The 23,464-nt window shown below is 40.9% G+C and overlaps 1 protein-coding gene across 1 annotated transcript; it reads left to right on the top strand.

Annotated features, from left to right (window-relative positions):
* On the top strand, positions 1-22,935 carry LOC137296396 (uncharacterized). The gene is made up of 13 exons (XM_067828195.1): positions 1-481; positions 9,796-9,885; positions 10,514-10,621; positions 11,130-11,214; positions 11,678-11,739; positions 12,005-12,058; positions 12,296-12,382; positions 16,470-16,552; positions 17,135-17,214; positions 17,707-17,895; positions 19,004-19,212; positions 20,580-20,626; positions 21,409-22,935. The coding sequence occupies exons 1-13, from the start codon at positions 374-376 to the stop codon at positions 21,476-21,478; spliced, it is 1,272 nt and encodes a 423-aa protein (XP_067684296.1). The 5' UTR covers positions 1-373; the 3' UTR covers positions 21,479-22,935.
* Positions 22,936-23,464: the final 529 nt, after the last annotated feature.

Below are 23,464 nucleotides of genomic sequence, written 5' to 3'. Positions count from 1 at the left end.
ATATACAGGGCTACTTTGATCTGATAAGTCAACCAGTCGTCGGCTCGGCGTGAAGAAATCTCAACCTGTATGCTTAGCAAATGTTTCCAATACGTCGACACAAACACCAAGGGCTAATCAATACTCTGGTAGAGAAAGTTGGCTTGAATGAAAGCAGCGAAGCATGAAACGTCGTGCGGGTTATTGTTAGATTAGAACCAATATTCGGACGTCTTGGGGCAAGCTTCAGGTGTGCTTGATAAGGCATGGTGCTTAATCCTGCTCGACGCTGGCCCTGTTAGTCCTACAGAGCGAAAGCCTCCAGTCGCCTGTCGAGATTCATAGTTGACATAAGGTGTGAAATCAACGATAAGGTCTCGGATTTACTGCCAAAATGTCCAGGTGCAAGTGGAACTTCTCTACCTTAGATGAACTTCACAACACGGCCAATGTCACTCTCAAGTTTGCCATGATTAATGAACGCTCTAAACGCTGGGGGAAGGTAAGAAATGTTATTATGCATGTTATATATGCGTTCGAACACTGTGAGGTATGTGAGAGGTACGTGAGTGTCGTTTTGGATCTAGATTGCTGGTCTGATAGTCATATTAGTTTATTGAGACTTAACTTCATCTTCCTGCCTGTTTATAGTGAGATGTGTATTTTGATATACAGCCTGAACAGTTTATCCGTATCCACAAATACGTCTTCAAAGACACACAGCTAAAAGCAGCCTATTCAGCGTGATACCTTTATCTAATCGAACTGAACATTTATTTTTATAAATGATAATGAATCATACATGTACCTAACTACACACACACGCGCGCACACATACACACACACACATATGCACAGACACACGCATACACACACACACACACACACACACACACACACACAAATACACATACACTCAAACAGCAAACACACGCACCCACGCATATGAACCTTGATCTTACATATAAACAGAAAACTACACAACTGTATATATGTATCATTTGTAAATAGTCGTGAGACGTTCTGTATAGAAATATGTATATCGTACGTTAATTATAAGAACTGAAATTCACATGCAGAATGCTAAGAAAAGACTGTGTGAGATGTGATCCTAGTCACTGCTTCTGCTAGGTATATTACTGCTCGCCATGAGTTGTCTGCAGGGTAAATACAAACAGATTTTGAATTTATTACACAAGACAGTAAACATCGATATGATCAGCCGATATGCCTTGTTCTCGAAACCTGTCTTAGAACAGGGAGCTTTTAAACTGCCAAACCTTAAAACAGATTTACGACTGGTATTGTGAACAACGAGGCCCTGACGAGGCACTTTCTTGTCTTATTGATTCAGACGAGACTCGATATTTTGCTTTTTGCAAAAAACAGCAATCTCACTGTCATTTTGAAACTTATTTTTCAGAACCATGTTTACAAAGTATTCAAAAATATGTGTTACTTCATGTCAGTATTAGCCTATTAGTTAAACATTCGTTCGATACGCCGAAGACCCGGGTTCGATTCCCACATGGGTACAATGTGTGAAGCCCATGCCTAGTGTTATTGCAGGAATACTGTTAAAAGGGGCTCAGTGCTACACTCACTCATTCACTCACTCATACCAGTGTTACAAGACAAAACACATGTGCGTAATGCCTATGTTAATCCTTCTTCATTCGTGGATTTAGCGCCATAATAGTGTTTACAATGATTAATTCGGCATAAGACTCTCCGAACCAGTGGATCATGACGAACGCTAAATAATCGTTTCCAACCTTAACTCGTTGCATATTTCAGCTCTTATGACATTAATGATAATGTTACTGAATAAGGATGTAACCGCTTTAATGTCAGGATTCCATCGGAATGTACGTCAACACTGAACAATAGACTACATCAATCAAAGACTACAGTACTCACTGACTGCGTAAAGACGTACGTAATCCACCAATCAGATTTTGTCCACGATGGCAGTATTCCATCTGGTATAGACAATCCGGTGATAATCCACCCATTATACTGGTTGTCTCGACTTTAACGAACGGTGGATTTAATGTCTCAATCAGCAATGGTCCAAATCAAACACAATGAGTTCCCCGCCGTGATATTTTCACTCACTCACTCACTCACTCACTCACTCACTCACTCACTCAATCACTCACTCACTCACTCACTCACTCACCAGTGTTTACCTTGATCTTCGCCGGCATGGCACAAATGTGAAATGAATCGTCACAAAACAGTTCCCTTTGATTTCTACTACAAGTTTAACTGCAACATCCATATAATGAAGTCATGTCTGATCCGTCTGCCAGAACACAGCAAACCACACTAGCAAACCACAATATCACATGTTATGTGATCTTTCCGCCAGTTTGACAAGTGTTGATGTATATCGAACATAATAGTTTGGCAACAAAAACGGAAAAATAGTTTGGCAACATACGTATTTAGAAAGATGTTTCATGACATTTTCTTTAGAGTCTTGGCTATAAAACACTCAAAAAACTCTTATGATACCTGACGGTTTTTGTTTCAGTTTATGCATTTACGTTTTCGATTCTTTCGGTGCCAAGTGAGCGAAGATCCGATTTAGAATGTATCTTCACAAACCCCTGCTTGTCGTAAGAAGCGGCTAACGAGATCGGGTGGTCAGCCGCACTGACATGGTTGACACATGTTATCGTATCCCATTTGCGGGGACAGATGTTCATAATATTGATCACTGGATTGTCTGTTCCAGACCCTATTATTTACAGATAAACGCCACCGTCGTATAGCTGGAATATTCAATGACGCTTATAACAAACCACAGCTGTCAAAAGTTCAATCCGAGGGAACACCTGCGTCACCACCTGGACAGTGACATGAACTGAACATTTCCTAATACGCACGTGTTACCCGGACATGCACGTGGCAGGCATGCAAAGGCCGAAATAGAAACCGGTAATATGTACTGATTGACACCTGCCAGTTTTGATAGGTACGAACATTCCCTAAGAGTCTTGAACATATTGATAAATATTTTGGATTATTTCGTTTTGACCATAGACAAATAAAAGTGAATGATTGTAAATGCTGATTTCACTCCACTCTTCGTTTTGTCTTGTGGGAGGCTATTGCATGAAATATTCATGCTCCCTCCCTCCGTCAAACGCAATGAACCAAAACAACTTTTTCGGTTCATCTGTTTGAGTTGAAGTCACAGCAGGCGCATCTGCTAAACTTCGATTGATGTTTGTGTTGCGTGTTTGTGTATCTGTATGTAAATATGCATAAAGGTATCCACACTCAGTCCTTTCAGATATTCATTACGTTTGAATAAGTCGGGTTTTACCTCCACATATCGACTCATGTAGGATCACAAATGCAGATATAGTAAAATGTCACATATATTCGATAGTATGTATTTATGGAAGCGAACTTGACATGGGCGTTAACACGTGTAATTTCGGTGCGATATTACGAATCGAATCACTTAATTCATGACTGTATTCTAGAACTGCTGGTATTTTCCTCATTGTATAATCTGTCTACTGCCATGCTCAATGTGATCTTAAATCATTTTCTTTGAACACACCGACCCCAATACACGACATTTTCTGTTTTCTACATTTAACGTATGCAAAATTAGTCAAGTCAAAACTCTCTTTTGTTCATTTTAGCAACATATAATACAGTATGATAATGAAGATCATGGGCGGATCCAGCCTTTTGAAAAAGAAGGGGTTGCACTTTCGACATTTTTATCTTCAGTGGTGGTGGTGTGTGTGTGTGAGGGGTGGCGGTGGTGTTGATTGAGAATCAGAACATGACCTTGGAAAAAAAAAGGGGGGGAGTGGTTACCGCCCCACGTCCACTCCATCCACCCCTTCCCCACCCCACACCCCCCTTCCCCCCACCCCCACCCCCCGGATCCACCACTGAAGATTAAACGGACTTTTTTATCCTACAAGATTATGTATCCTTTAAGGATCAATATGATCACAGCCAAACACAATGACATTAAGTCAAATATTGACGTTTATATCATATCCTATAAATCGACGGGTTAGATAAGTTCGCTGAGGTCAATGCGCTTCCTGTCCAACGTCTGAACCATACCCTTTTTCGTCAAGAGAAAAGGAGTCTGATCGGTGTGTGGTTCTTGTTAAGCCACGGATACTCAATAATACTTTCCGTTTCAATTTCGTTCGTATTGCGAGAATTATATAGGGGTGTTACTTAACTGTATCAGTGTAAATGCTGATAGACTGTATGGCGATATGTTTTGAACATACATTGTATTCAGTTATGGTGTTATCTGTTCGAGAATAGGGCATCATGACTTTCATTTTACTACCCATTACCTTTCGTTGATATGGTGCAGCATTTATGTAGGTACCATATATCATTGTCTTTGATCGGAAGTGGAAACCAGCTTAAATCACCTTAAGTGTCATTTCGCTGATAGTTGTAAGTGAACTGCCAACTTGAGCAAGCAGATGATTGGCACAGAAGGAGACTGTAGATATGTACTAACCCACAGGGGATCTGTAGGACACTTGCTGTTGACAGTTACTGACATTTAATTGTGGTGTAGGGTCAGGCGGGACATGAAATCTCATATTGTTGGTTCTCTGTCTGTTGCTTGTTTATGTCAGATGTTATCAGTCTTCAGCTACTGACTGTGTGTTTGTGTTGATTCTTTACTGGCTGTCAGCAACTGACCGTCAAATAAGCACCTTCCGCGTAATTATTAATTATCATCCTCTGAAGTCGATACTGTAGAGTGACGACACCAGGTATTCATAAATATCTGCTATACTGCAACAGTGACATAAGAAATTGCACACTATCACGTAGCAGTGGCAATGTCTTTCTCGCTCTCCCTCTCTCGCTCTCTCTCTGTGTATGTATGTATGTATGTATGTATGTATGTATGTATGTATGTATGTATGTATGTATGTATGTATGCTCACTTTCACATGCGTGGTCAAATTTCATAGAACTGCGTAACAGTTCCACGATCTCTGGCCATCCAACACAGATGGTTTGATTTCATAATTACACCTCGCAGGTCGCATGGACGATGGTGACCGGTCACAGCAACCGCGAGTAGGTGATAAACCGACATATTTAGCTCTTCGCCATGGCTGCACTGACGTCATCAGTCATCAACGGTCAATATCTGGTAGGCTGAAGACAAGTTAATGCTTTGGCAAACACTTTTGTTGCTAAGTAAATTGCTGATACGCCCACAAAACACCGATGCATGAGTAATATGAGAGAGAGAAAAACATTCAGGGGCTTATGGTGAGTAAGTTTTTGTGATGACGCGGTTTTTAGCAATGATCCAACAATATCATGGCGGTGGAAACACGAAATGGGCTTCACACATATTAGCCATTTAGGGAATAGAACCCGTGTCGTCAGCGTGAAGAGCAAACGCTTTAACCAGTAGGCTTCCTCACCGACTCAAAGGGGCTTGTAACTAAGACTCATAAAGACAGTGACTAGATGTTTGATGGGTCTTATTGTTTGTGTTTTTCAGCTAGAAGAAGGTTAACTTTGTTTCTATGTAAAAACATCTACCCGTGCCATATAAATATGCGTTAATCTTTCGTCAGGAATGACCTAATCCCTCTCTGGTTAATAACACCACCATACCACCAAGTCGCCTACACAGCTTGATATTGTGTTGAAGGAGCTATTACGTGAGAAAGCCCTCACATTGATTGCTTCGATAAAAACCAGATCAGTTGTGAGGCCGTACAACCTGCCAGTTGTACAGGTAAACAATGAAATTCCACTAGCTAAACCTAATACATATTAGTGTTCGATTATGACAAGCCTACATGTGTCAGCCGTATAGGGATGTGATTTATTGCACGGATTTGACTGACACGGTATCGATTTAATGACTGACATGGCATTAACGGTACAAATATTCCCTCGGGTAGTTTCAGTTTGAACCACAATCCCTAATCGCTGTATTATTGCCGAATAAAGCAGTATGTACGTTATGAAGCATAGTGAATGACCTATAAAGTTTTTAAACTACACTCTAAACTCAGTCGCTTTAGCCTGCGTATGTCAATTTCAATAGCTATTGATCGACGGTAGTCGATTTCACTCTACAACGAGCGCTCGGTCCTTTTGAATTTGATCTACAGTGTGCGTTAGAGAAACTGAAATGAACACACTTGCTCTTGAAGGCTTTACGTTTGGAACCTATTCGCGAAAGATATGTTTGTTTGTTTATTATGATTGTTTGCACTGGGTATACGTACGCAGCAGATCTGTAAGTCGCCGTGCACTGATCAAGTAAACAGGCATGATATCAAGCACGTGGTCCATCGGTGTAGTTAGTGTTAAACATACAACACAGTGAGCTATTGTTAGTATGCTGCTTCAATGTGTAGTGGGGTGGGACTAATTAGGCGTATAGGACATATTTTTTTTCTTATAACCGTGTTTCATCTTACATGTACTAAGTGAATATTAAGAACATGTTCCAAGACGGAAATACGAACGCCTTCTAGATGGTTTTCCACATGTCTCGATGTGAGGGATATTTCATTTTTGAAAAGAGATTACTGGATGTCAAAACTTTCTCATTTTACAATATCAGTCGAAACATTTCGCAGTATAGCGTTGTATCGAGGTAAATGTTTATGATTTATGTAGATATTGCTATCGTACCGCGGAAAACAAATATGCATCAACAATTCTAATCTCCTAGTCTTTTACCCCGTGACTTGTCCCACGGAAAAAAACCACCATGACACTACGATAGACGTAAGTACATGTTGAAGGTTAGCTTGATTGTTGTTTTACACCGCACTTAGCAATTTTCCAGCTATATGGAAGGAGTCTGTAAATAATCGAATCTGGATCAGACAATCCATTGATCAACAACATGGCCATCGATCTACGCAACTGGCATATGATTGCACGTGTCAACCAAGCCAGCGATACCGATCCCGTTAGTCGCCTCCTACGACAAGCATGGGTTACTGAAGATCAGTTCCAACCCAGATCTTCACGGGTAATATGTTAAAGGATGAGAGTTACGACCATTTTAACGCTATGATCACTTCAGTACCAGCACCGGGGTGCCTCCTGTTGTGAAAACGTAAAATCGAACATACCTTATTTTTTTCAAAAGCGGTTTGAAAAGTTTGAACAGTTTCAATATATGCAGCCAACTTTTCACGATTTGGCATTCCGTTTCCAAACTGACATAACGAAATAGAGGAGTACAAAGAGGACGTGTTCCCAGGTAAACGGGAAATTAATAGTCTTTAATTTTCTGAAAAAGTGTCGTATCATCCTATACAAAAGGTTTTCCTTGTAAAATTGCCAGCCGATGTCTATCTGCACACATACCAGTCAAAGTTTAGGATCAAGTTAATTTTGATGATATAAAAATAAACTGCCAAATAACCATTGAAATATCCTGATACCCGTCGATTGTGTCAAACCCGAATGAACCTTTAACTTCACATTTAACAGAGGCATTAAAACATTAGCATGATTTGCACAAGCTGTCTTAAACTCTGTTTAAATCTGCGTTTGAACTGATGCACATCAGTTAGACAGACCATTTCTTCTGTGGGTTGCAAAACAATGTACTCATGTCGCACTGAAAAAGTAGTCTGATCATCGGATCCATAGTGTTTGAAACTTGATCGAGACAATGTTACGCTGACACTGTCTTCCATGTCAGACAGGACCATCAACCGGAAATGGTATTGATAGCAGGTATTAAGATCAGCTACACAGCGCCACCTGGTGAATAGGTCCGCCACAAAGAAGGAAGACAGGTAACTCCTGATTGCAGAAAGACGTTATCACTTCGTGACTGGCGTCGTTAATCTTTCTTCTCACATGCACACAATTGACCACGGACGGTATGCATTCACATGTCACTCGCTGGCTTCACAGAGAGACACGTTTGAAAATGCCCTCACTGAGAAATGAGATTGTGTGTAGACTTCAGATTGTCCTGCTCAAGCTGGTGGAGAGAAAGAGAAAGATTTCAGGGTTCCGTCCTATTCAGACAGGAACGATGAGCAGGGGGTTCAGTCATGACTTGGGGAAGCATTCCTTCCACGGGGCACGATGACAGGTGTATGTTACTGTGATAACATTCTATGAGACATATGAGATCGTATGTTGGTTCAATCAGACTGAACATCATCCTCACTTGCGATAACGCACTTATTGAACTTAGCAGGGTACCATTGTGTTCATGAACCGCTCATTAAACACTATTGATTACCTGTGGCGCGGGCTGCAGATCGCATTGTCACGACACCTTGTCCCGCATGCAAATCTACAATAACTTGGCAATGCGCTTACAGAGGAGCGGGACAGTCTTCCCCTGGAAGCCATCGGAGGTGCGTATACGCGTTATTGAGATTCGTGATGTTTTGTCGACAATGAATTCACTTCCTGAACTTCCTTTCACGTGTGATCTCAGTATTGATTGGTCACATGATGTATGATGCTGTTATGGATTACACCACCCCGAAAGTTTTTTCATTAAACATGTCATCACACAATTGTCTTTGGCTACTTCAAAACATGTTTACAATTTGGCATAGAGATAATCCTGAGCAAACTTTGAGTGGTATACATGTTTATGTATGCATTGCGAGTCACGTGACCAGTACGAAGTCCGACTAGTAGCCGGGAGCGGGGAAACACGGCAGTCCTCTCAAGCTAATCACCCCCTCCTCCACGGTCTGACACCCTTTTTTCGCGTTGCCAGCTCATAGCACATGCCAAACATCGAACTGTTTAAACAGCTCTAGGGTAAAACAACAGGTTCATATTCCATTGCCTTTAATCCTTACTTTCAACCTAACCTTCAAAGTCGTCTTAACCTAAAGACGTGCGTGTGTATATACCAGACAGGAGTTTATTTAACGTACACCGATAAATCTCGACTTCGGTTTCTTTCTATAGTTGGTTCGACAATAAGAATACTACAATGTAATGCGTTTGCCTTTTAATAAGTACTCACTTTGTATGTCCCAAAGCGCAACATAGTACTTACTTTGTATGTCCCATAGCACAACATAGTAAGCACGCATACTGTATGTCTATTACAGAAAGTCACCTTTATGTTAATTTGCATGCCGTATAAAGTACCTGTCCCGTTATGTGCACACTATAATGTTGTAAACGTTTGTTTGATAATAAACGAACAGTAATATATGTAGCGTCGCCCTGTAAATTATCGAGTATAAACCCAGTGACTGACAGGGTGAACACCCTTACACAGTCGGGGTACAATAACTTGCTGACGACAACTTAGCTAGACTTACCATGACCCATTAAATCTTATCGTACGGCAGGCATTTCCGAGGACCAATTCGTACCCCTAATCCCCACTAGGATTCTATTGTAAACATTCAAAAGCCGAGTACAGAAACACTGAATCTAGAAACGTCCAACAATACTGTGCTAAGCACTATGTGAGCGTTGCAATACGCCACAGGACGTGTCTGTATTCAGGTTATATAACTTGGACTCGCATGCATATGCTTGCTGTACTCATGGCATGTTACCCGGGTGCCCTACCTGTTGTCCAGAGTTACCTCCCTTAGATGTAACAGAAACGCCCGCATTCCAGATTCTGCGTTTCCAGATTTTACAGCACCAAACCCGGTTCACAAAACAAGCAGCTGATGTTTATGACACTTTGTCCAATCGTCTTTCATTAACCTGACCAACTTGCCATACACCCCAGGTCAAAGGGAAAATAGACCAAAATCACTCACTCACTCTTTGCTACATATTGTGTGACATCCCGTCTGTTTCCAGGTGATCGACAGTTACCGGAAGTTGCTCTGGATGATCGACAAGGACAACCTACCCAAGGACTACGAGCCACCTGCTTCCTACTCCATGCTGGTATGTACAGAGTCGGGCAAAAGAAAGTGCACCATTAAAATTTAATGTAACCGAAACATTACAAAAAATTAAATCAAATTGTTACTAAACCGACCGAAACACGACAAGGATCAGGTTTGCCAACACAGTTATGATACCTGTATCATTTCTAGCTACTTGTAGTTCATTTAATATTTTAGCTAAATCAAACGTAGCTGTTGTCAGTATCCTCATCCCTGACAGGTGTGTCGGAAGTGGAAAAGGTACTTAAACAGGAGCATCGCTCCAGCAGCATTGCTGACAAAGGTGTGACCAAATACTTTGATCGTGGGTTCGCATCCCGGCACGTGAGGTTTGAAACATTACTTGATTCACGTGAAACGACTTGATGACGCACGTTTCCTCTGCGTGTCCAGATAGTAAAGGTAATACCGCCCTGTCTGTTTCAAGCATGGATTTTGGGTGAGGATATATACCCGAGCTACCTAATCCTGTCGCAAGATTCAACTAGGCCTGGTGATCAAACATACTTGATTCGTTAATGTTATCATACCCCAACTGCATGGATCGATGACGTCAGTCACTTGATGGTCTGGTCCAGATTCGATTATGTGTAGTGTAGATCATGTATATGTAATTGTCCCTTCAGCTGTACGAGATCCACGCTCACCTAGGCGTGGCTCTCCAGCACGTCGGGGAACACAGGAAAGCTGCCTCACAGTTCACCAAGGCCATCAACATTGTCTCCATACCCAAGGTATCATTTACTTGCGTACTGGGCCCATTTGTACAAACCAGAATTAACACTACGGCCATCTGAAGTCCATATCAAGGTGTTTGAGTCCGATCATGGTAGCCGCGAGATCAATTTGTGCGTACGTCAAAGCAAGAAAGAAAAGGAGCTCTTTTCGTTCAATACTTTCAGCGAATGTAACTGTCGGACAACAGAAAATACAGAGTCAGTGGAGACATATTTCACATTAGTAATATACAAATGTCTTGACCCTAAAGTTTGCGTTGTTTCGGTGATTGCTTTCAGCGTGGTAACGTTTTGAAAACGTTTGTAGCAATAGAATCCAGTGAATACCTTTTTGTTCGGCAGTACATGAATAATAACATATGTAAGGACATCCAGCGTACATCGATTTTATTAAATAAATCATTTGTAAGTCAGTTGTGAACGTACTAAACAACTCATGTTTGACTCCGACTCACCTATGAGAAATAATATCGAAGGTCATTGATGTTTTTCCATATATTACCAGGGTGGATGTCTTGCTGGCTGTTTGACCAACTCCTGTCTGATGACGCCTCTCTACGCCCGGAGAGCCTTCGCAAATACACGCCTCGGTAGGTAGTTAATGTAGACGATGGCCAGAAATAACGCCATAGCTCGGGTACTATGCTGTTGTCAGATTTTTAACTTCGCACTCGGCAATATTGCAGATATATGGCAGCGGTCTGTCTCACATGCAATCAAATATTTTAGGATATAGAGTTTTTGTTGGGAATCTTTTGCCTATTTCTTCCTCTGTAGGTAGTAAAGCTGATGACAGGGAATGTTTTAACAAGTGTTTTAGCCATTTGGAATTTTTACATCGAACTCCAATACTTATAAGACTTAGTTTGATTAGTTTGATTAGGAAGTTACTGCTAATGGGTCGAAGTTATCAATATATCGGTAAATATTTCGAATACTACCCAACGTGTTCTAGGTTTGTCCTTTATAAAAATTGTAGCCTTTATGCATGGCATGCACGTGTATCATGTCTGCTGTATCATGCATGTGGTATCGCTTAGTTTTCTACTTCAGGGGACATGAGCGGTGCGATGAGAGACGCTGAGAAAACTGTCGTTTTGGACAGTAGAAACCCGGTAAGACCCTTTCTTACCATGAAATTGATCATATTTGATGATTAATGATTCAGTCTCCTTCTCATGTTGGTACAAACAGTCCATTCTCCGTTATTGCTCTTTTTATCCCTGGAAAGTATTTTTTCTGACATTGTTAGTAAAGGTTACAATGATCAAACTGATCATTGCTTAAGAATGTGTCTTAATCACTTGGCTTAATGCTTGTGCAAATTCTATATAATCTAGGGGACTGAAATGTACATTGGCGTGCCTTTATGTTTTACAGGATGTCTACTGCATCCGGGCTCTTGTTCGAGGTGCTCGCGATGAAGATTCGTTGGTCAGTTTTGCTCTTGTTAAAATCAGCGTACAGTTTCAGTATCGGCAATACATTATATATAGTACGGTAACAGACAAATAGTATTGAATAATGTCGGGCTGATCGCAAAACGTTAAACCCATTTATGACGTGTTTTCTCAAATAAAAATCGTAATTAAATACTACATGTGTAAATGATACAGTGTGAAAACATCGAACGTTGCTTTCACTTGTCAAAAGCTTTACCGTGATTTTTAGGCTCTAAAGGATGTCGACCACGCCCTCCGGATGACCCCTAACCATGTGTGTGCTCTCATCCTCCGTGGCGCCATCACAAGGCCCCTGGTATGTGTAGTAACTAGCGTAAATGTTCTTTAAAATTACAAATGTACAAACTCTCTTAAAAAATGTAGGGGAACCTGAACTTTCAATTTAGATAGGAAGTATAAGCACTAGCGGACTTTTCAAAGCAACACGTCTAATGAACGCACCACCATTTCTCTATCACCAGCCCTAAACATAACGCATGGGATGCACGTGCTCAATGCAGTAGTCCCACTAGTCTTTCTTAATTTTGACGTTTTTCAAGAAGGTCGAGAAATCAGTGTAGACCATTGTGTTGAAAATGCTCTTGCATCACACAGTTGTTAGTATTTGTCTCTAGACGATTTTGTTTGTTTGTTTGTTTGAAAATGTAAATTGCACACGTGCCAATTTCACGCCATACACCAATCATCTTTCAAGAGCGATTACTGTAAACACCTATGGCCATAAGGAAGTGCAAGTGGTGATGTATGCTCAAAACATTCATTATTATCATGGCAACATCTATTGACCGGATATATCTTCCAAGCATTCCAGTCGTCAAGTGGAAGTGAGGTTCCCCTACTTTTTAAGAGTATATGTGCTTTATGCTTCAAAGTTTCATGCTATAGGCTTTCATTTGTTTATTGTTGATGTTATTCTATTTCTCATAAATTAAATATCCTTCTTTCCAAGATTTTACTGGCCATGTCTTTGAAGTACACATTTTAAATGCATATGCATGAGCTAAGAAATAATTGTGAAAAGACACAATCTCCAATTCAAGTTGAATGTTTAAAGTTACAACTTTGTATTTTGAATTCTGGGTGATGCTTGCAGTTCTTACAGTGTTGCTTATCTTTTTGCAAGAAATGCCCCTCGCTGCTGGAGTCGTTATCTGTAACTGTAAGGAACGGTTCCAAAATCTCACCATCACATTGGCAGTTTTGATGTTATTGTTTCACAGTAAAGTTTGCATGCAAATATTTTACCATGTGAGCTTTTTGCTTTTTTGCGCTTACAGTTGGTTTAGACTGGAGTGTTGTGTTGTGTTGTGTTGTGTTGTGTTGTGTTGTGTATATTGTGTTTAGTGTGCTTTGTTTGCTTGCTGTGTTAGCTGGCTCCGAACTACGTCAGTGGTTCGCAACGAAAGGTAATTTAATATTGCCTCGTACTGTACTAACCCATTACAAGGGATAGTCTCAAAAGTTCATAGTTCCATTAGAATGTATTAACAAGACGTGAGTAACTGGTTTAGATTTTTCAGTACATTTGTCTTTTAGAAAGAACATACTGTCTTGCCTTATCAGACAAAGTATTAGATAACACTTCTCAATTCTTTCAAGTGTCAATGACCGTTGTAGTACGTTGAACTCTTACACAATTCTGGCATGAGGAGGTCACGTTACTAAGAAGCCTCACACGAGTTAACAGTAAAGTGTCGACTGACATTACATAAAATCGGTTCTTTAATGCAATGCAACCATCTTTTTCAATACTAATGTTAATCGTTTCATATATCCATATTCGGAACTCAGTATTTTCATTACCTTTGACCTCTCTATGTTAAACAGGCAACACGTTTTGGACCACTTTATAGTAGCACAACTCCTTTTGTTATCTTGTAACTGTCGTTGTTTCATATGTAGTTTCTGAGCTGTCTGTTTCTTAGTTAACTGTTCATTCACCTGAAGAGGTTAATGTTCACAAAGTCTCCCTCTGTTTATCTTGTTCAAGGATAATGGAACAGTTAATGATTGCAGTTATTATTGCATCATTGTGTAACGCTCCACACGACACTATACAACGTTTAGTGTTATTGTGCAAATGTGTACAGTGAACCTAATTACCTCATTCGTTAGTTGTTTGTTCAGCGCCGCAACCAGCAATATTCCAGGTATATCGCGGTGATTGTGTTATCATCAAGCTTATACTTGCATGATTCATAATTGGTAGTAATCTGCTCAGTAAATACGAATTTAAATGAAACTAGCAGCGGTAATTTCCAACTGATGTTTATCGATGATCCCTCAGCTAATCTTCCGCTGTACACAGTTGCGTTCCTTCTGCGTAACAGGAATCTGTGATCGTTAGTTCGAATCCCGGTTTGTTTACATCATCATTATCATCATCATCATCACCACCACCACCACCACCACCACCACCACCATCATCATCATCATCATCATCATCATAAAATTGGTGTTAGAAGATGTTTTAACACTCGCTACAGCCAGGTTTCCAAAACCCGTGATTACACCTTCATATTTAACACGGTCCAGTGTTCACGCGTCTTCTGACTTTAAATGTAAAATTCTATTAACAATTCGACTACTCATATCTATCGAAGTGAAAAAACGGCAAGCCGCGGCACGCCTAGTAGTGGCATCTCCATTTAACTTTCCTCTTTGTCCGCAATTCTGTTGATGAAATGTATTCTCGTTGTGCCCGTACAAAATGCCACTGCATTAATACAGTGAGTACAGATGCCGCTCAGATGTTTTCACATTACGATGTGAATACTAGAAAGCCGACATTTGGGCAGAAGACTTTACTGTAAAGTGCAGATAATCGAAACAAACCAGGCAAACGTGAAGCATGTCATGATGATGTAAAACTTCTCGTCATATTTCTGATGCACACAGAACACCATATGGCGTCCAATCTCAAAATTGTGTTTCAAGAATCTGCTTCCATAAGTATTTTGGTCTGCTAAATATCCTGTCGGATACTTGACAGTACTTGAAAAATTGATCTGATCAAAAGCACAGGGGCTTGTATCGCTTTGAAACGGCGTTCGAAAGACATATAGATGTATAGACCCTACCCTAGTACTATATAAAAGGAAAGGGATGTAACGAAGAAACCACCCCCTCCTCGATCAAAGTTACATGTTACCGCGTAAAATATTTTTAAGGCCCCATCGAGGCCAACGGATCGAAAGCCAGATGATTTCCCTACACAATGAGCTATAAATGGTCACAATCGGATCATTATTTCAAAAGTTATACGCTACGAATCATCGAAAACAGCTACCTCCGCAATTTCACGCCAAAATCATGGATCACCCAATACGGCGAAAACTCACCTTTTAAATTCGTTTATTAATTCCAGCCACGTTGGCAGCACCAGCGCTGGGCCGGATTCGATCGGCCGCGGTATTCCGCGGGTCGGAAAACTTATTGCAACATCTACATGTCATTTTTTCGACAGTAAGCAAGCATTTTCACCAAAATAGCCGGCAATCCTACTCACATGTCGGCCATAAGCGACCTTTACATTCAAGTGAACTGAGCAGATCCGCACAAACAGACTCGGGCCATCCGACTGGTTGGAAACAAAATATACAGTGGAAATGGCCAATCGGATGGCCCGAGTCAGTTTGTGCGGATCTGCTCAGTTCACTTGAATGTCAAGGTCGCTTACGGCCGACATGTGAGTAGGATTGCCGGCTATTTTGGTGAAAATGCTTGCTTACTGTCGAAAAAATGACATGTAGATGTTGCAATAAGTTTTCCGACCCGCGGAATACCGCGGCCGATCGAATCCGGCCCAGCGCTGGTGCTGCCAACGTGGCTGGAATTAATAAACGAATTTAAAAGGTGAGTTTTCGCCGTATTGGGTGATCCATGATTTTGGCGTGAAATTGCGGAGGTAGCTGTTTTCGATGATTCGTAGCGTATAACTTTTGAAATAATGATCCGATTGTGACCATTTATAGCTCATTGTGTAGGGAAATCATCTGGCTTTCGATCCGTTGGCCTCGATGGGGCCTTAAAAATATTTTACGCGGTAACATGTAACTTTGATCGAGGAGGGGGTGGTTTCTTCGTTACATCCCTTTCCTTTTATATAGTACTAGGGTAGGGTCTATACATCTATATGTCTTTCGAACGCCGTTTCAAAGCGATACAAGCCCCTGTGATCAAAAGTGAATGAGTGTGTTTAACACCGCAATATTCCAACTATGCGATGGCGCTCTGTAAATCGAGTCTGGATCAGACAATTCAGTGATCTTCAGAATCAGTACAATTCGGATCAACACAAGCATGGGCTACTAAAGACCACTTGTATCTTCATTGGTCAAGCTCTTCAGATTCACACAGTACATTCTTCCATCATATTCCAGGCAGAGAGAATCGAACCCGAGAGCCACTCCTTCTTGAACCTCACCGACTTCACCCACCCCTGTATGATGGACTTTTATGACAGGTGAGTAAGTGATGCTTGTTTAGGGCCACGACCTTTTAAACAGTGTCCCATATTAAGTACATCAAAAGATATTGTCGCTTTCAGCGAATGTGTAGTCGATGCGTGCGTATAATACTTGTGTATACAAACAAGGGTTTGAATAGAATATTCACGAGCGGCGTTTTGGCTTTTTTTTCTGTTTGCTTACTCAAGGGAGTAAAATAAGCTTCCCACAATGTACCTGTCGAACCCCAGTCCTCGGCGTGACGAGCGAACACTTTAATCACTAGGCTACCCCGCCTCCTCGTATACATTCACGGATGACATAAGAACGCAGTCAGTCAACGACATCGTACTCGTGTTCAAGGAAATTATGTCACGTTTCCCATGTGAGATTCTCCAAGTAGTCAGTCATCAATACAAACATTCAACCACCATCGTTGTGTCGACGCTAACCATCGTAAACACGGCGACTTATCCGAGGTTCGACACTACCGAAAACTATTAAACACTGATGAATGCGAAGGAAATACGCTTTTACTTTGAAACTTCCGTAAGTTCGGCACATCAAAGTTCGACATAACAGTGTTTATGTGTTTCCAGGTTCCTGTTTACGCTCAGCGTCCCCCACACCATCACCGACATCAACCTCACACCCGACAAACCCAGCAAGAAGCAGATAAGTACGTATGTGGCCTAAATATTTGTATTAATATCATGCACGACGTGCTGTACACCCGTCTTCAGATATACCTCCTCCCTTAACGTCACTTGGTTTCGCGTCGTTCAAGGAGGAGCGAGCTGGCTATTTTGGTGAGTTTGATTCCATACAGGGGAGATTTAAACTTATTTTTTAAAGAACTTTTTCAAGTCAAATTTAATTTATTCACCAGATATCAACCTTTTTTGTAAACACCCTCCTTAAATTCTTAGAATCGTAGTGCACTCCAGTGTAGTGATGATTTCGCATTATAACAAGGTTAAGAAAGAACACCCTAGTTCCCGGAACCTGTTAAGCTAACGACCTCAGGAACCAGACTGAAGAAAGTGAGGTTAAGAAATAAGTGTATAAGTATACAAAGAAATTACAATCCTCTCTATGTCAGCTTTGAGAAAATTATGTCATTTTAACCGTCATGCCATGATCTAAGTGTTGTATGGTACACATTTTTCAGTGTCCAACCCAGACATGTACAAAAGTCGGTCAAGTCGACCTAGTTCCGCCCACAGCACGTGCAGTTCTGCCTTCCGGTGTGGAACAACATCCGGGCCCCAGAATGGCATGGCAATGAGGCGGCGTCATGACTACGGGGAAGCTATTAGAAAACACAACGCAAGACCGAAAACAGCAACTGAATATCTCGGTAGTTATATGCCTGTTTCATTTATTCTCCCTGATATATTGAAGATGTCCAGCACTACCGTTGTACAACAGATGTCTAATACATTAAAAACACTGGGTTTATAAATTAACTATCTTAATCTTAACTAGCTATACATAACATCATGAAGGAACTGCGTTCTTTTTACTTTCTTTTTAGTTCTGTATTAGTTTATTTCCTTTTTTAAACTTAACATTTAATTTAAAGGAACGTTATGAGTTCGATTCTAATCCGGATCAGTGTAGGGCGCGTGAATGTTGTTTGAGGCCACACTCAGACATTTGTCTACATAGAGTCAGTCCGTAAATAATCGAGTGTGGACCAAACAAACCTGTGACTGACATCACGAGGATCAATCTAAGCAGTCGGGACACGAAGATAAGCGTCTGTAAGATCAGCGAACCAAACCATCCGACCCATCTAGGGTGCTGAAGACCCAAAAGGACCCTGATCTTCACGGGTACAGCAACATTCTCTGCAAGAACACATACTTAAAAGACGAACTGTGACTGTCAGTAGGTTAATGTATGATCTATCTCATCCTCTATATCCCCAGGACCTGCGTTTCATAAGCCAAGGATCCATTCAAGCCCTTCTCATAATCTCGGGGTTCCTTTTGTTTGTTTGTTTGTTTGTTTGTATTGTTTGGTTTTTTCCTCTTACTAGTTAGTCCTTAATTTCCATTCGCCAATTTGATTGTCTAATGTATGCTATTTGATCTGACGTAGAATCAGAATGCGAGTCGCCTGTCTCATTGTTCGCTCTCAGTGTCAGCCTAATGGCGGCCAGGCCTGCTGAATATGATCGAGTTTCCAGTCACTATTGAAAAAAGGAAACTGACAAGCAAGTTACCTCTCTTACTCTTCCTCTTATGTCGATGTCTGACCCGCAAAGTGCTAAAGAAGAACACGCATGTCATCGGGAACTGTCTACATGTATCGATGATCTTGACATCAGCCACTGGTCTACACGTCCAGACTCGATTACGTTCAGTGAATGATATGGATGTAATATTCCTGATGCTGTGTAAAGAAATTTTGACTCATTTAATCTTCCTCATAATATTTCATAACATTGGCTTCACTGTCAGCAATGGTCGACAAACAACGGAAAAAGGCTGCCGAGATGCAACGAGCCGCTTCTGCCAGTCTAGGAACATCCAAATCACCATCTAGCGGCTATCGGTCAAACGACTCTCGTCAAGGGGGGACAACTTCAGTCACAGAGAGCGGAAGACGCACCAGAACGTCGGCAACAAAAACCTTCCACATCGAGACCCCTACGAACTACAATATTCCGGTAATGTTTATGCATATGCATTTTCTGTTGGGCGTTTACGACTGGGGTGACTGTGTAATGAAACCCTAAAGCGATCAAAGCGATGAAATGCATTGATTACATACACTGGGCATGTCTTGAAAACATGCTTACTGATTGACAAGTATTAGATAATCCAGCGCTGTGAAAGCAGTGACACGCAGGCGGGGCAAGTAACCTGAATACACTTGGTTGCTACAGATAGACTGGCGATTAAGCACGTGCAATACATGCTGACCGTTGCGTGAAATCAATACCGCTACCGTTAATATGTGTTTCGTAGAGCGATTTAGATCTGCAAAACACCATCACGACACGATTCGCACGGGGAAATTGATCTTTCAATATTTAGACGACAACCTGTTTCTCTCTTGTTTGAAATGGAATGTTCCGGAGGGAGTTCCCATATATGCAAATTGGGGTCATTTTCAGAACGTATCTCATCTAATATTTGTCAAGCAGTAGATCCGGGTGAGAATTGATCTTCAGTAACCCATGCTTGTCGTAAGAAGTGTCTAACGGGATCGGGTGGTCAGACTAACAGACTTGGTCGAATTATGTCATTGCATCCCAGTTACGTAGATCTATTCTCATGATGCTGATTAGTGGAATATCGCCAACGCCATCTGCATCACAACATGGCTGCAGGTAGATCGATTGGCGACTTCTTTTCTCGATTAGCAGTCTTCCGCCTGTACACAATCAATATTATTCAGCACACTGATAATCCTTGGAGTGCACTTATAATAAAACATAATACTTTATTGCCCGATAAGGGAATTCCTTTCACACAAGTGAGGCATACAGCATGGTTAAAACAATTCAAGCAAAGAGACTCGATCACATTAAAAAAAACACAATTGAATAAACGGCATGAGAAAGATAACCAGTGTATATTGTAAGAGACTGGTAGGCAGATGCCTTTAACGTTGTGGCTAGGTCTAACCTCCATTTAAAAGTTTAATGCTAGCGGGTATAAAAGATGATTGGGACCTCTTTGTGCGCACTTTAGGGACGAGGAATCTACGTCCAGAAGGTAAAAGCTTAAAACAAGAATGTAGGTCATGAGACGGGTCGGATAAGATTTTGTTCGCAGACATTAAAACACGCTTCTCATACATATAACAAAGGGGGTGGAAGTTCATGCCGACAATTACACTGAATGCACTGCTTTTGCTTTGTAATGTCAATGCGTTGAAGAATAGGTATTTTTAAAATCGTGCGAGGATGTCGTAACCTCAAAGCCCGGATGTTGTTTGAGTTGCCGACGTAAAACATTAGCCAAACAAATATCCGGAAAACATCCAACAAAGCACGATAAATTTTGAATATTTGGGTTTTTGTTTCAGGTGTTTCAGCAAATTAATATAAAACAAGCTCCTCGGATGTACTACAGGTAAAGAGGGAATTAAGACGAATGTCCTTCTTAGACAAACACAGCCCTGTTTGCATGTTGGCAGACACCTTTCCGCCACTGTTAAAATGCCACCGTTCAGTAAATGTATCTTTATGTAACAGCGATACTACAACAAAGGCGATACGTCTCAAAGTACGCACGCCTTTATATCTGAATGGTTCAGTATGATTTAACCTAAACATGCAATATAAGAAAAAATCATCAACAGTGAAAGCGGCATCTTCACAAGCGATGTCCAGCCCACCACATTTCAACACAAACATTGTGTATTGCTGTAATGGTTGGTAACTTACAATGACATTGAATTTACATAGCAAAAGATTTATTTCAAACTCCATTATTGAGACGGGGCATCTAACTCTCTCACTAACATGGCGGAAGGTTTCTGAACAAGTGCTCTCAAACCCCAAGATGCCAACTACACCTCTTTCGGTAAGGTTTATCTGTGTGGGTTGGCACCCCAAGTTGCCATTACTCAAAAGAAAGTCGCCTGTATCATCCACAGTAAGTTATATATAAATCAATAAATCAGTTAATATCCTAATGAATAATTATCCTATCTTCCACTGTGAACCTTCGACATCTGGTTGGCTATTATAAGCATATCAAATATAAAATCATAAACGAATATCAATAAAATGATCAACATATTCATTGTAGTAAAAATTGATCAGATTAGATACCGTTTTCCGCCTGTCTGGTTCTAAATTTGTAATGCTGAAATACTGCCTTTTTTGATGCATATACTTCCTTACTCTCAGGCCGTGGAGCGGAGACAAATTACCCGTAGCTGTGGTACATCACCCCAAGCCTAAACCAGCGTTCTACTGAATCCGATGCTACAGTGAGAGGACGGAAGGAGCGCCTGGAGAGCACGTAAATCCGAAACGTACAGGGGGTCAGGCGTTGACCTTGAACTTGTAGGTGTCCATGTTCAGAAGACCTGATACAGAATATGGAACTCCGAGTATCTCTGATCCCTGGATTCTACATCGGAGTGTCCGTGCATAACTTGGGTCACTAGACGTAACAGCTAGTTTCATAAGTGTCTGTTATTTATTCATGGACGGGGAAACCTCAGTTAACTGAACTGTGCTTTCCGAACTGAAATTGTCCGGATTAGCAGATTTCAATCCCTGATTACTTAAGAATGTCTCATGAGATTAAGACATCCAAACATTGGTGTCGCGAGGATTGGATTCCAAGTCTTTATGCATGTATTTCTTTTCACAGACGGCGAAAGGATATTCACAACTAGCAACTGTGACTCACCCACTACAAACAGGGTAATATCTGTTCTGAAACAGGCCCGAAGCAAGCCATTGTGTTCGTGTTAGCCCGATAAGGTTGCAAAGGTTTACCTTTTGATAGTATTGGTGGATTTTTAAGATGTTAAAGTCTGTACTTATTCTTTTAATGGTAGTTACGCTCCTGTAATCCTAGGTTTCAGGATCCAAAAGACGTACACATTTTACCACGAGCTTTAAGGTGTAGGATGAACAGGTTGGGCGTCGCAAAACAACCATCTGTTTCAAAAAGTAAAACCGTTCGGAACCTCATTCTGTGGACTCCGGGAAGGATCATTGTCACATTGTCGCCCTCACAAAGCAAAACATGTAACAAAATTACCTGAAGCGCGACAATACGACATTTGGATCATTTGTCACATAATCGCGCTTAGAAAATTATTTTGTCATTCACCAAAGGATAGCAGTGCGACAGAGATAATTTTCAAGGTTGTCGCATGGTCGTTCCATATAAGCCTTAAAATGCACGACGACGCGAAAGTGTCCATTCTAGGATTCCATACCTTTCAGAGATAAGAATTGAAAATGGAAAAATATTGTTGCATCAATTTATGTCAGTTCCTTGTCAAACCTGTTCTGAAGAGATGCGCCTTGAACTGTCAGCTTGCTGTACCTCGTTGTGTTTCCCTGATGTGAAATACGTTTCTTCAAACACAAGAACCATTACTAAGCATACTGGAAGGACACAACAAGTGCACATCAAACAAGCTGCCAAGATGTTCATCCAGGAAACCGTTCGACGGAATAGTCGGAGTAGTGAGGGGATCATCTGGTGGAACTCATGACTCGTGCACAAAAGATCGCGATAAGGCTGCAATATTGCCGATTATCAAGTTTTAATTCACTTTCTCACTCTCGGCCATGGATTACTATCAAGGCAAAAAGGTGATGTAAACACAAGTCAGACTGTGAATTATAGAGCTGAAATATTCAGCTGTGAATTCTTTTTACTCATGTGATAAATTGTGTTATACCTTTGAAGGAAGTTGTTTGTGTTTGTTCAAAGACTATTTGTTTCCTAAGTAACTTGCCAACACGATTGAAACGTAACGTAAACTCCTCGTTTTAATCCTTAGTGAGTCGTTGGAAGACGGGTTATGTAGATATTAACTTTATAACCACATCGCTGCTCAACATGTGTGTTCACATTTCATATTTCCCAGATAATCCATAAGTGTTAATATTTTGAGATTGGATTATAATTCGAAATATTCTTCCATAACAAGTTAGATCACAAATTGTAGGTTATGTACCATTACATTTCTACACTGAGGGATAATGTACAGCGAGCGTTCGAAATAAGAAATCATCGCCGGCTGATATTGTATCGGGCTGTCATTTTCAGATATTTGAGGGCCCTTGCAGCCTTCAGTAATTTTCTGTCAGTTTTGTTTTTTTCCTGCAATCTCTCCCATGGTTGTTTTCTTTATTATAGTTCAGGAATCACCCATTACGTTTGGACAACGTAGAGTTTCACGTCCTGGTATTTAATGGCTTTGCGCATAGCAAC

This window comes from Haliotis asinina, chromosome 9 (assembly GCF_037392515.1).
Source record: "Haliotis asinina isolate JCU_RB_2024 chromosome 9, JCU_Hal_asi_v2, whole genome shotgun sequence".
In the NCBI taxonomy this organism is placed as follows: domain Eukaryota; kingdom Metazoa; phylum Mollusca; class Gastropoda; order Lepetellida; family Haliotidae; genus Haliotis; species Haliotis asinina.
The sequence above is the reverse complement of the archived record's forward strand: the minus strand, read 5'-3'. Positions and strand labels throughout refer to the sequence as shown.